The sequence below is a fragment of the Pomacea canaliculata genome, linkage group LG8, assembly GCF_003073045.1.
Source record: "Pomacea canaliculata isolate SZHN2017 linkage group LG8, ASM307304v1, whole genome shotgun sequence".
NCBI classification, from domain to species: Eukaryota; Metazoa; Mollusca; class Gastropoda; order Architaenioglossa; family Ampullariidae; genus Pomacea; species Pomacea canaliculata.
In genome coordinates this window covers 12,241,455-12,254,663 of record NC_037597.1, presented here as the reverse complement: position 1 = coordinate 12,254,663, position 13,209 = coordinate 12,241,455, and the positions used below count along the sequence as shown (strand labels likewise).

At 34.9% G+C, this 13,209-nt stretch overlaps 1 protein-coding gene and 1 long non-coding RNA gene across 3 annotated transcripts; one reads left to right on the top strand and one right to left on the bottom strand.

Moving 5' to 3' along the window:
- Nucleotides 1-73: 73 nt before the first annotated feature.
- Nucleotides 74-3,868, top strand: LOC112569749. The gene is made up of 2 exons (XR_003100528.1): nucleotides 74-2,171; nucleotides 2,384-3,868. It is a non-coding gene; the product is annotated as an uncharacterized LOC112569749 (long non-coding RNA).
- On the bottom strand, nucleotides 2,748-13,043 carry LOC112569745 (N-acetylgalactosaminyltransferase 7-like). 2 transcript variants are annotated; one of them, XM_025247620.1, is made up of 12 exons: nucleotides 12,504-13,043; nucleotides 11,818-12,010; nucleotides 11,233-11,371; nucleotides 9,408-9,574; nucleotides 8,898-9,105; nucleotides 8,346-8,519; nucleotides 8,086-8,203; nucleotides 6,915-7,040; nucleotides 6,352-6,573; nucleotides 6,035-6,139; nucleotides 5,471-5,596; nucleotides 2,748-4,885 (listed from the first exon to the last, which is right to left on the bottom strand). In XM_025247620.1, exons 1-12 carry the CDS (start codon nucleotides 12,642-12,644, stop codon nucleotides 4,745-4,747), a joined length of 1,860 nt encoding a protein of 619 aa, XP_025103405.1. In that variant the 5' UTR covers nucleotides 12,645-13,043; the 3' UTR covers nucleotides 2,748-4,744. The 2 variants fall into 2 exon arrangements, with proteins under 2 accessions (XP_025103405.1, XP_025103404.1); XM_025247619.1 differs by having other exon boundaries at nucleotides 11,818-12,013; nucleotides 12,504-13,042.
- Nucleotides 13,044-13,209: the final 166 nt, after the last annotated feature.

Here is a 13,209-nt window from a genome sequence, read left to right as displayed (position 1 = left end):
ATATAATTTAGTCGTTCTTTAACCATAAAGTTTCGCTCTTATGAACACCGAACAAACCAAGAAATATAGTAACAAAAGATTTTTTGAAAATGTAGGAAAAAAACATCATTTGTTCTACAAATGATCGCTGAAAAAAGCTGTCAGTGCATGTCATTTTTTGTTTATTTTTAAATGGATTTGTAAGGATCCAATGAAAACATGGGTTATTTCATATTGCCCACAAAGGTTAGCCATTGGTAATCTTCAAAACTTTGTACCAATTGCAGTTAAAGGATTAAAGTTATTAATAAAGTAGAGGCAAAATACACCAGTATGCATAAGTAATGAGAAAAAACATTGTTATAATAATGAAGCAGAGACGAAGCAATTAAATATAGCCATTCTTTTGTTGTTTGATTTGGCATGTAATGGAAATCAGAAAAGCTTTTAGCAAAGGCAGGGACATTCTAACATCAAACTGGAGAAAAATGACGTATCTTTGAAACAATGTTTAAAAAATAATCCTTTTCATCTGTAAATTGAAACAAAGTTCAGGCAATTTTAAGATGCTTTAAAATTCTGCAAAACAAAAAAGAGAAAATGAAGCATTTTCAACACCATTATTATTATCATGGTACCTTTAACTATTTCAAGATCTCCTGAATCAATATCTTTTAGAGGTTTGTGTAGATATGCTACTGACTTCAGCATAGACAACATGTCTGTTCCATTGTGAATACCCAGGTACTTGAGGACATTGCTCTGTAATATAAAGCTAATCACATTGCTAAAACTGAGCATTTCTTTTGTCCCTAATGTTTTTCTTGGGAAGATTTTATATTTCTGATAGTGTCTACATTTTTGCCTAATCCTCTGAACTTGTGCATGAAGTGTTTAAATATTCTTGGAGAATTTATGGTGGAAAGAAACCCAACCATTCGGAAGTTTTATTAAATGAAATTATGAAGCATTCATTACAAAATATGGATGCCAGAAGCCAATGGTAAATAATTGGGCTCATAACCCCAGTTTTTCCCTGTTGGACCACCAGTTTGGCATGGTCAGGGGACTTGCATGTCTCAATGATCCTTACAAGTTGCAGTTGTTGCTGTCTTGGAACACATTCCAAGAGCTTTCAATGTAGAAAGATATGGTGGTTCTTGAATAGCTGTAAACGCAGATTTCTATAAGTTGTTACTAGGGTAATTTACTGTTTGAAAGACAGTTTTTTTCCTTCCTCTGGATAAAATACTATTTCTGTTTATAAAATAAAATTTTCAAAATGTTCCCACTGAAAGGCATGAGTGTTACCATGTTTTGTCAACTGTCCCTTTAGCCCCAACAAAACCCCTAAAAGTCAGGTAGTAGCTTTTTTAGATATTTTTTTAAAAAAGGGCGTTTAGCAAGAACACCATATGCTTAGTAATATAACAATAACCAACATGGACCAATGCCTTTTAATACTAAGTGCACTTTACAGAAGTTGAATTAAAAAACTCTCCCTGCTATGCATACATGCAAGCAAACATGCACTACAGGAAGCACACCAGATTAGTAATGCAAAAACATACAAATGGAACAGTTATCCTGGTGGACCTCCACTTTAAGAAAAATCAATGTCCAGAATAATCCATCTGCTTGGCATCCTTTTTGATAGAGTTCAAGATTTTAGATTTATATTTTTATGTGCAGGCATATTTGAATGTATATTTATATGAGGCATTGTACCATGTTGCCATTATATTCAACAGCTTCGTTTTTTTTTCCTGTTCTGTCAAAAAAAGTTATTACTCATTATGAATTTGTGGCATAGATTTCAGTCTTAAAAGCTATAATTGAGAAACGGTTGTATTGTAGGTAGTCTTGTTACTGTGAAGCTTTCTCACTAATCTATGCAAATTCCTCAGCTGGTGTAGAAATAATAAATGTATCCATGCCTATGCATGCAAAACAAACATATCCAATCCAACATTTATTATAAATTTACTTTATCCCTCCACATGCCCAACCATCAATTAAGAGGCCGCAGCTGAAAACCCCTTTTGGCAGATTAAATAAGATGTAAACATTTGAGATCTAATGTATCTAGTAGCTTGTAATATTAAAAAAAACTGTGAGGTATAAACATCTTTACCACAGTGCAGAAGAGCTTGTATGTGCAGCTATGATTAAGGAAGAGGGAATGTTTAGTGGTATGTGTAAACACTTATAATAATAGTTTGTTAGAATACGTAATGACAGTATGACTGTATCTACATGTTATGAGCGCATGTGAAACTTAGCTTTTGATTTTGATCCTGAATGCTTTTCAATCATTTCAATCATATAAAATATTTGTGTCAGGAGACTTTATCATCTTTAATGGATGGGAAATACTTGGAATAGCTTTTTTTATTGTTTTCAGTTTACATTGCAGACTGAATGGCTACGATACAACCTCAGATGCTGGTGGAATGTCTGTGATATAGCTGCATATGCTGACTGATTGTAAAACACTCCTCCACTTTCACTTCCTTTTACTGGTTAAGAGTAATGCTTTAAAATGTTTGCTTTACAGCTATGTTGATAAAGATGACTTGCTATAGCCTTTCCTGTCAGTTAAAGACAGTATTTGTGAGCTGATAATAGTGGACAATGTGAGAGGCACAGAATAAGTTCTGAGCAGAGATCAATAATCAATTGCCAAAAAAAGAAAAAGGAAAGCATGGATGAATTTTAAAGCATGTACCGAAATTGGATTGTATGTATCATGTACATGATTCAGACTGGCTCGTTTTAGAGGACCTTAGCCCACAGGCCTCCCCATTTAATTAAAAACAAAAACCTATGTGCATAATATAACACCTCACAACAAAGTGGTAAATAAATTCAAAAGCATCAGCAAATGTAAGTACAAAAACATTGCAGTACTGAAAGTGTGACACTGTCTTGACTAACAACATTTTGTCACAGATAAGTGGTTAACAATTCACTAAATAAATTTTGTACAAAAAGTAACCATAGGTTAAGTCAAAGAACATAATCATCCTATTTCTGATTCCAATGAAATGACTTTCAATATTCTCACAATAAATAAAGGGAAATAAATCATAAATCCATAACCATATGCAGCGAATTTATATTTAAATGTTATAGTTCTCAATGTTTGGTTTTAATATGTGTGTTCAATGGTGCTCACATTATGGATGCATGAATGCATACACTCATCATAGAATCTTCACAATCACATTTTTTTTCAAAGTCTGTAAAATATCTTCCAGTTTTTGCACATTGTCTTCACACAATTTTAATATTAAGGGGATGCCATGGTCTTTCAAGAATATATGAGTAGTAATTTTCAATGCATTATCATGATTAAATATGAAAGTGGACATTTTATAAGCATGCCTTTATCGTCAACAATTACCAGCACTGTACTGTATAAAAATGCAGTACACATATAAGTTGCATGTGTCTGTGTAAGAGAGTGATTTGCAAACTACAAGATTTGATTACTTGTGAACTTCATATAATGCTAAATATTCTTTCAAGCTATGAAAATTTGTAGAGGCTGATATACAGCTTTATATACTGTTAAAACCTCTCCTCCAGAGCATAGCATAAACTTATAAAAGGAACTTGAAACTAATACAAATCAATACGGCAAATATTTGTAGATCTTGAATTATTTTTAACATATTTTATCAAATATATTTAAAAATCTCTTGTTGAAATATGTACAGAGCTGTATCCTTGGTTAAATTGCAACCACCATTCATAGGTTGGAGAATATAATATAATCGCAAAATATAGCTGCTATGCAATATATAAACTGAGAAGACTCAACCATTTGAAAATATCACCACAAACTTTAGCTATAAAACCCAGCATATTCTTTCCAAAAAAAAAAGAAAAAAATATACAAAAGCCATGACTGTCAGATAAGCAAAAATTATGAAACACAAAAGTAATTTGTGCATGCTCGAAGACAAAACATCTAGCAAGTGCCTATGCTCCCTAACACAATGCATATATTTAATGCTTTACTCTTGGCATAGTTCTCTTCTCAACTGTTGTGAGCATTATGAGTATCTTTTTCTTTTAATTTTCATAACAGAAATAGTTCCTTTGTTGCATACAACCAATATTTGTGGACCTTCTACCAGTGCTTGTTCTTCCCCAACCTCTCTTCATTTTTATTAATTAGTATACTACTTTCAAAGCACCTTTGACAGTGATTACCTATATTATAAGGATTCTAAATCTGGCTCAGCCCCAAAAAGCCATTGAGGCAAAAGATTCTAATTGAAGCAAATGCTTGGATTACCCTGTACTTTACATTCAGAATATTCTTTGATAGCCACATTAAGTACTTAAATTTGCATTGCAGACTGGAGGGGAGTCAAAGGGCAATAATTCTTAAGTAATGATTTTAAGTTATGATGTGATCTTTCAAGCCTTAAACTAATGTTTAGAAAAAAATTGACATTTGAAAAAAACATTTTACTTAAAAAAAAATAAAAGTAAGCAATTAAAGTGAAGGTAAAAGAAACAATATATCAACAACTGTGGAAAAGACCAAAATGGGTCACCATTATTCCATTGTCATTTTATTAGTGGAACAATGCATAATTTGTAAGACTGCAGATAAACAATTTGAAGATTTCCAATGAAAGTTTTTTTATGCATATTGAATTCATTCAATTGTTAATTTTTTAATTCATTTCTCCATTATGTGATATAGAAAATTAAAGTATCCCCAAATTTGTCCAATGTCTCAGATTTATCAACTCTTCCATGGGTAAATCTCATTGACAATCCACTTCTGGTTAGCAGATCCAGGATCACAGGTTGCCAAATGAAGCTTCCCATCTTGTCCTGATTCTATACATTTTTGGTGGACTGTATGCTTGATCTGGTTAAGTGACTGCAGACAAGAAAATGCAGGAAAAAAGCCCTTTTACCATATTGCCTTAAATCTCCTGTGATGTTAGAAAATATGCATCTGTAACAATCAGTCTGACTTAAAGGCCGATATCTTCCCACCTTGGGGAAGTGAGTGGTATGGCCCGTGCGAGGGAAGGTAGGAATGATCTCCACCCTGCCTTGGGGCCAGGGTAGCAATTAGGGAAAACTGACCACCGCGACATCGGCCTTTAACAAGACTTGGATACCACAGCATGACTGGAAAACTCCAAAACTTTGAAAAGTATACTGGGAGATTTGGAATGTTCCAGACAAGACCAAACTTGTAATGTGTGGATAAGGATAATGTGCTTTCATTTGTTTCCCTATCCAGAAATATTATTATCCCCTTATGGTTTTAATAATTTACAAATTCTGTCCATGAAAATTTACACACTTGCTTCCCTGAAAAGATCCCAATATGCATAATTATGAGAAAAAGATTCTGCCTGCACCAGACTGCTCTTCATGTGAAGTTACTCTTAATAAAAGGCATGTTTACTAGCATCAGTTTTTTCACTCTCTCATACACACATATATCACTCACCTCATTGTAGTCCCATGGACCAACAGGCTGTACTTCACAGTATCTTATGTGCAAGGTGTCACCATTCTGTGCCTCAATACATCGTTCCCCTAATCCTATTTGACCCTTAGTGTTAATCCTGAAAAGCTGTAAAAATATTTTAGCACTGATTTAAAATTTCATACAAAATACCACATTGAGCAATCAGAAGCTTAGAACGCGTAGAAAGTGACAGAAGAGATGTCAATTTTACACTAAGAAGGAAAAAAGATTATTGTTTGTTGTGTTCCTAGAGTGGTTATGGTATGCCTTGATCCTTAGGCTAGATGCCCTATTATTGGCATGCCCAGTAGTGTAGTGGTTTACTGTAATGTAGCTGTCTTGAACCACTCTGCGACACCTGTTCCCAGGGCCAGCCATCAAGGCTTTTCTCACAGTTTACCAGTTTTCTCCCCCTTTCCTTTCCCCTCAGTGTGAAATCTCCTCTAGGTGGAAGAACTTTCCCTGCCAATGTAACCAGCTAACGAACCATGCTATATTATTATTATCATTATTATTGATCATACAGTCTAAGGCAGATGCTACCTGATTGCCTCCACCACTGTGACAGTAGTAAACACCAATAGCTCCTCCCCCAGCACTTTGGCCAAGGGTGTCCCAACAACGCTGTTGGCCTTCTTTTTCTTTCACCTGCAAGTCATAAATCTTCCTAATTAACCTTGTTATATATGCCTTGCTGCTAAAACATTTACCACAGCATTTATGGGTGTGTGTGTGTGAACATTTATGTACACAGACATAAACACACAGAAAAAGAAAAACTTAGTGACATGCATCTTGAATACACTTACTTGTGACTAAATTTGAAGACAAATAAGAGTGAATCAGCAAAATGATATTACCTCTCCCCAAGCCTTGTTTGGGGGCAGTTTGGGGAACTTGTCATAGACCTCATAGGCAACATTCTCCATAAACCATTTGAAACTCTTGCAGTTGTGATCCTTCTTGAATTGCAGCTGCTTACTAATATCTCCTATAGGTGCACCTCGACCCATAGGCTCACGGGTGTAGAAGAATTCTTTGTGCTCCTCATCCATCCATACTTCCACCACCCGCATGTAATTCTGCATGAATGTAAAGTCACATAATCAGTTTGAGTGCAGTGTTAAGTCTCATTAAACACACTTTATACGTCATTTAATTTAATAAGTTTTTGTCTCTGTTGAGATTTGTATTCAGGGCTGTAATTTTCTCTTTATATTTGATGCAATCATTTTTGTAAACTCTTATTCAGCTACATGTACAACTATGACTGAATAATGCTAGAGCAGCATTTAATATTCATAGTAAATTTATTCATATATTCATAGCAAATAGTTTTCATTAATGACCTTGCACAATACATGTCAGAAAAATTCATCACGTTGTGACTCATTGTAAACATAAGTTACAGACACCCACTTACAACTAAAGAAAAGGGCAGCTTTGGGTCAGATTTGACTTTTCCAAGTCCAGCAACTCTGGGACCTCTGTAGATGTGTCCCACTCTTGAGCATGGAACCCACTCTGAGCTTCCACCACACATCCACACCTGGTAACATATGGACTAGCAACTGTCACACAAGCTAGCTCTCACATCTAATTTCTTACCTAGCCATCTAAAATGCTAAATGTGTTGAGAGAAATGCTTACATGTAATTTGCAGCTTGTGACTAAACCTTAAGCTAAATTTTACAATAATTTGCCAGCAGTTTAAAGCAGCCTTCCACATCTATCTGTCTTGCCCTCAATCATCTATGAGAAGATGTGGTTTGCACTGACACTCTTTTAATTAGACCTCTGTAGAACTGCTGACATTCATAAATACATACTTTAATGAGCTGTAAAAATAATTTGTTGTGCATTTTGAACAAAAACTTATTTTATAAATAAAGCAGAATGTGGTGATGTTGATTAGAGAGTACCTGCCACTTGAAACATATTCAAAACCATGCTGTTTGTATGATCCTCACAAAATTTTGCAGGGTTTATCTATAGTTCGGTAATGGACTTTTTCTGTTGTATGATGTTATCGGCTCCCCCACCAAAAATCCAAACCATTATACAGAAGAAAGTTTGACACAGATCAATTATAAGCAAATTTAAACATAATTTAAGATATCCTTTGAGAGAGCAAAAGACAGCATGTAGAGGAGGGGAAAAGAAAGAACAAGACAGTTGCTTGGCAGCTGGCACCACTGGAACTTTTTATATCTTTCCTTCTCTAGAAGCAATATATGAAAATCTCACAGTAAAATCACTGCTGGAAGAGCTGGTGGCAGAAATCAACCTTAATGAACCTGGGTACCCAGGCTAATTAAAAGTATCTCTAATTCACTTTTCTATGGAATACAAATTGGATTTGTTTTGAATAAAGAGAATGTTCACAAATGTACTGACAGCTACCATATAATCAATATATTTGTGCTTTCTGCACCTATGCTATAAGCCCTGAAAAATCTTACATGCTAAAGAAGAAATAAGTACAATCAAGGTTAAAGAGGCTGCATAATGTCAGACTATGAGTATTTCATTCCAGTGCATTTACTGCAGACATATATTCAAAATGTGTTTGCTGTATTAAGCTGTAAGTTTACCTTGAAAGCCAATTCATAGTTTTCTCCCCCCCATATCTGCAATCCAGGGTCATAGCCTCCCATCTCCCAGAAATATTTGCGATCCATTGCAAACAGCCCACCTGCATGCGTAGGAGACCTGAAATAAATATTAATACATAATAAAACCTTTTTTCTATAAAGAAAAAAAAAAGCAAAACTTTGTTCTTTCCTTCAATGTGAGCATTTATGATCATTGATTACAGAATGTATTTTGCTAAGGAGAGCTTGGAACAACTCACTTGTAAGGTTCACTGGCATGGCTTCGTGTAGCTAGTTCTTTTTCTGGCACAATACTTTCTTTGTACAGAAAACCCCACTCAAAAATACCACGATGATGACGAGAATCATACACAGAGTAGTAGGCCATATTATCCCAGTTTATTCCATCAACAATAGGCACAGCTAAAATGGTTCTGCACACATACAAAAATCTCTTGCTTTGATTTTTAACTTTTCATTATAACAAATATTTTATTCTTAAGTCATTCAAAATGGGAAATGTCATAATCACAATAATAATATCTTCCTTTGTGTTTCTTGAAAGCAGATAAATCTCTTAATTTCTGGATGTCGATTTACAGCAATATTTGCTCTACTCAGAAAAAGATCTGCTAATGAAATGATTTAAAGGATGAAAGGTAACTGTTTCCTGAAGTAATAGAGACATATGCATACATTTATTTCATAAGAAATGAGAATACTAATATTTAAGCTGTTACATATTATATAATGAATATTTTGTGTTAACAAATAGACATGTTTGTGCACACAGCTATGTCTTTCATTGTCACCTGTCATAGTTGATTCTGCTGAGCAATGGGGGTAGCCAGTTGCGATTGCACTCGCAATGTGCATCTAGGAACACTATGACGTCTCCTGTGGACAGCTCTGCTCCACGATTCCGCGCCTGAATCAGGCCAAGGCGCTCCTTATTGCGATACAGCTTGACTTTTCCATTCCACTGTTTAATATATTCTTCCAAAGGTTCTTTAAGAATATCTGAAAGTTTAGATATTAGTCAATGTATTCTGTAAGAATTATTCATCTTACTGTTTATGTTGTTAATATTCTTGTGCATGGTTGTGTGGAAGTTCTGGTGGTGTAAGACTGACAAATTTTTAAGAAGTAACTGCATGAAAGAGCTATACTTTAAATATTAAACTATAAACTGCTTCAGTTAAATGTTTTGTACAGTGAATAACTGTAAACAGAAACATAATCATACTAATTTATATATTTGTAAATTCTGTAACATCAAATGATGAAATGTTTTATTTTTTCTGCTGTTTGCAGAAATATACCTTTGTCACTTTCATCGTCAATAAGCACTACTTCATGCAGTAGTTGTGGTGGGGATGTGTTGATGATACTGTGCACAGTTCTGAGTAGGGTGGACCATCCTTCATTGTAGAATACTAGTATCACACTGGCTGTAGGCAGGTTGGACGGGTAGTGCCAATACTTGCATCTAAGTATATAACAATGCAGTATTATGGTTTTTTGGTACTCAATCAAGACATCATAAAAAATATAATTTAAAATGAGTTTTTAACTATTGAATTTAGTAGAAATTAACTGTTTGTATCTTTAGAACAGTGGTTCTCAAAGTGTGGTCTGCAGACTGCTTGTGGGCCGCAAGCATAAGTCAGGTGGTCCGCGGCTGACAGTCATCATATGTCAGCAAAGTGATGTTTAAATTACCAGATACGCTAATTAGTCCCATATTGATTTCACACGAGTTTTATTTTTATCGATTCTCAACTGCTCGTTCACATTAAACACTCGCTTACCAACTAAGTTTTTATGTCATAGCATGAGCATTGCGTTATTTAACCACATCATCCATTATCCTTAGTAACACAGTGCACTTCCTTATTTTTAATTTTCATGTATGATCTGAGTACGATGGACATGCTGACATCGCTGTGAAGTATCTACTGCCATTTCCAACAACTTACTGATGTGAGACTGGATATTCAATACTTGTGGGACTAAAAACAAATAAGAGAAGCCAGTTGAACGTGGAAACTGACATGAGATTGAAACTCTCCAACATGGATCCAGATAGTATCACCTTAATATCTCATCAAAATCAATAGCATTCATCACATTAACATTTCAATTCATAAAGAACTTTGCAAAGTATGTAATTTTCTGTAAACTTATTAATATTCTATTGTCAAAAAAGTACATTTAGTTTTGAATTGTAATGGAACAAATGTGGCAATTTAAATTTGAAATTAACAGTATAGAGTGATTTTAGGCCTTGGTGGTCAACTGTATTTTTTACTTTAGTAAAGTGGTCCGCAGTCTGAAATACTTTGAGAACCAATGATTTAGAAGATTGCTTGTTTTTTCCCTTTAGAAAATCCAGATATATCAGCTTATCGGAAACAGCATTTCAGAAATGTTTTTTTGAAGTAGGGTCATATGAGAATTTGGTATGCAAATGAACATTTCCGGTTGTTAACCTAGTAAACTTAAATCACCCTACACCAAATGAAGATCATACAGAATGAAATCACAAAGGGTAAGGAGTATTGGGTGTTTTTTTGCTGAGCCAGTCACTAAGGTTAAATCATAGTCAAGCACTTGGCCCTGCCATATGAAGAAGGAGCAACATGGCTGAGACAAGATCTAAACTCAGGGACAGCCAGTTCTCATCATAATGGTGCCATGAAATTAGAGGCAAATAGGACTGTAGCAGATGTTTCCCCTTCACTTATTGAAGTACTGGATAGGAAGCCATACAAAAGTGCTATCCTATGATCATATCTTCACCTACACTAAAAGGATCTATTTTACATGCTATGTGAGATTTCATGATTATAAAACATATCTTGTAGCAAAAATGCTATGCAACATATTTTAAAAATTTCTGTAACTGCTTATTTTCTTCAATATTCAGTTCCTTTAAAGTGTATAAAGTTTTGGTGGCTCTAAATAATCAAGGGTGTGGACAAATGACTCCACATATCAACTAGAGTATGCAACTCACTTATCCCTCCCTACACATGGGAGTGTACATAAAAAACACACACACATATGTAAATATTCACACACACATATAAACTTATGAACATCCAGATAACTTTGCTATTGCTAAATAGCTCAAATAAAACTGACTCATCCATTCTTGTGTCTGGGATTGAACGATTCCAGGCCATCTTATCACTGGCCACCATGTTAAATCCAAACTCTCGCACTGTCTGATCAGCTTTTGGCTTCTCTTCCAAGCTGGTGTGTACTGGCTTTCCCTCTTCACCTTTATGAGAATGAACAAGTATCCTCTGAGATCGGCTTCAATAGGAAACTCAGGTATACCATCATTTCAGCAATACCTGTTTTTTGTTTGTTTTTTTTGTTGTAAAGTTTGTAAACTATTACACAAACCATCAACACATGGGTCATAGCTACTCCTTATCAACAGCAGTTAACAGTGAACATTCCAGAAAAAGTCCAATAGTATTTTTATCCATTAAAAAATGAACTATAAATGTTAAACCTTGGATTGGATAGTTAACAAATGTTATGTGAATTTTAGACACAAATGAGGTAAGGTTTAGGAGACAGACATAGCATAATGATCCCATGAATTTTAGATTCTTAAACCATCCTAACTTTATCATAAATATTAAGAGAAAAAAACTAAATCATGTATATAGCCACTTTTAATAAGTTAAGTAAATGGGTCACACTGAGAATGCATACCAGGCTTAAAACTTTTGGGTGGTTCCTTTGGTTCATAGTTTCCTAAGATGCCTTTTTTAAACACAGCACTTTCTCCTCGCTGCTGCAAAGGCCCCTCCCCAGCTCCCTGTTGTTCGTTTCCATCTTCCCCCTCCTTACGTAATGGAGGATGAGGAACTACATTTTCCTCATTTTTTAATACTGGCCAGGGATTCTTCTGTCCATACAAAATCATTATGCATTTCATACTGCTCAGAATGCAAATAAAGCATGGCTGACATGAGGCAAATATTGATAAGCATGGATGAGAATATGGGGATAAGTTATTTAATGTCATTTGATTAAATGCTCTCAATGTTAATTGTTTTGAACGCATTAAAAAATCTTAGACTTGCAGGTGTGAAGACATATTTGGCAGCAACAGATTGTTAACATAAGCAGGACTCAGATCAAATTGATAAATATTTTGTAGACTTTTTTCTGTTTTTGTTTTTTTGAACCTTTACAAAAATACTGCACACAGATTTTGATGGCAGTACTATGATCATAATTTGAAGCGATATAGTTGGAAATGGGACTATATACTTTTAATCTTCAAACTAAAAACATAATGATTTATTTTCCTAAGAAATAATAATTCTACTACTAGATCTGCTTGTAATTGATACTCTTACATCGCCTATGGATTTCAATTCAAATTGACTTACGTCTATGGATAACAGAGCGTTGCCTTTTTTCCCGTTTGCTGGACTGATAAATCGGTAAACTGAGAAAAAACATAACAATGAGAAGGCAGCGACGATGGTTAACTTGAGTAATGGTCGACGACGTAAAAACACCACTCTCATGATGATGCCGATTGCAATAAAATTAATTTCGTCGAATACCTTTTATCATGAAGATTTTGCCAGATGTGGCTTTTATTTTACAGTTAGCACACCTGTCTTATCTTCTGTCTAACAAGTCAACTCGGCCAGTTTCAGTGTTTGTCTACTAAGAGCACAATCGATAAGGAACCAAAAGACAGCTGATCAAGAGCAGACGATAGTTCCAACTACACAAGTTTACGTTTAACATGCGTGAAGGGCCGTTGAAAGGTTCAATAAGGCACTACGAATATTTGTCTACGAATATTTTTTTATAACATTTATCGTTTTAAGGTCTACCACACTTTAAAAAGATCGCTAGTTGGTGATCACTTATCGTGACACGAAACCGTTTCGATCCATCTTGCAGCGTGGACACGGATGTGCAACTCTGCCATCTGCAATGAAATCAAATGCTGAGGAGTAGTTTCCCTTTCTCGCTTTAGGCTATCACGTATGTGCTCGAAGGGCCACAAATACCAGGAATTTGTTTGGCAAACATTAACTAAAATAGAAAATTAAACGCAATTCAGATATGAAAGCTTCA

What these genes read in the sequence shown, in the direction of transcription:
- LOC112569745 (XM_025247619.1), bottom strand. Translation starts at nt 12,644, where the DNA reads ATGAGAGTGGTGTTTTTACGTCGTCGACCATTACTCAAGTTAACCATC. An exon ending in ACGCTCTGTTATCCATAGAC is followed by an intron (nt 12,014 to 12,503) that starts GTAAGTCAATTT and finishes TTGTATGGACAG; the next exon opens with AAGAATCCCTGGCCAGTATT. An exon ending in CCAGACACAAGAATGGATGA is followed by an intron (nt 9,575 to 11,232) that starts GTCAGTTTTATT and finishes TTATATACTTAG; the next exon opens with ATGCAAGTATTGGCACTACC.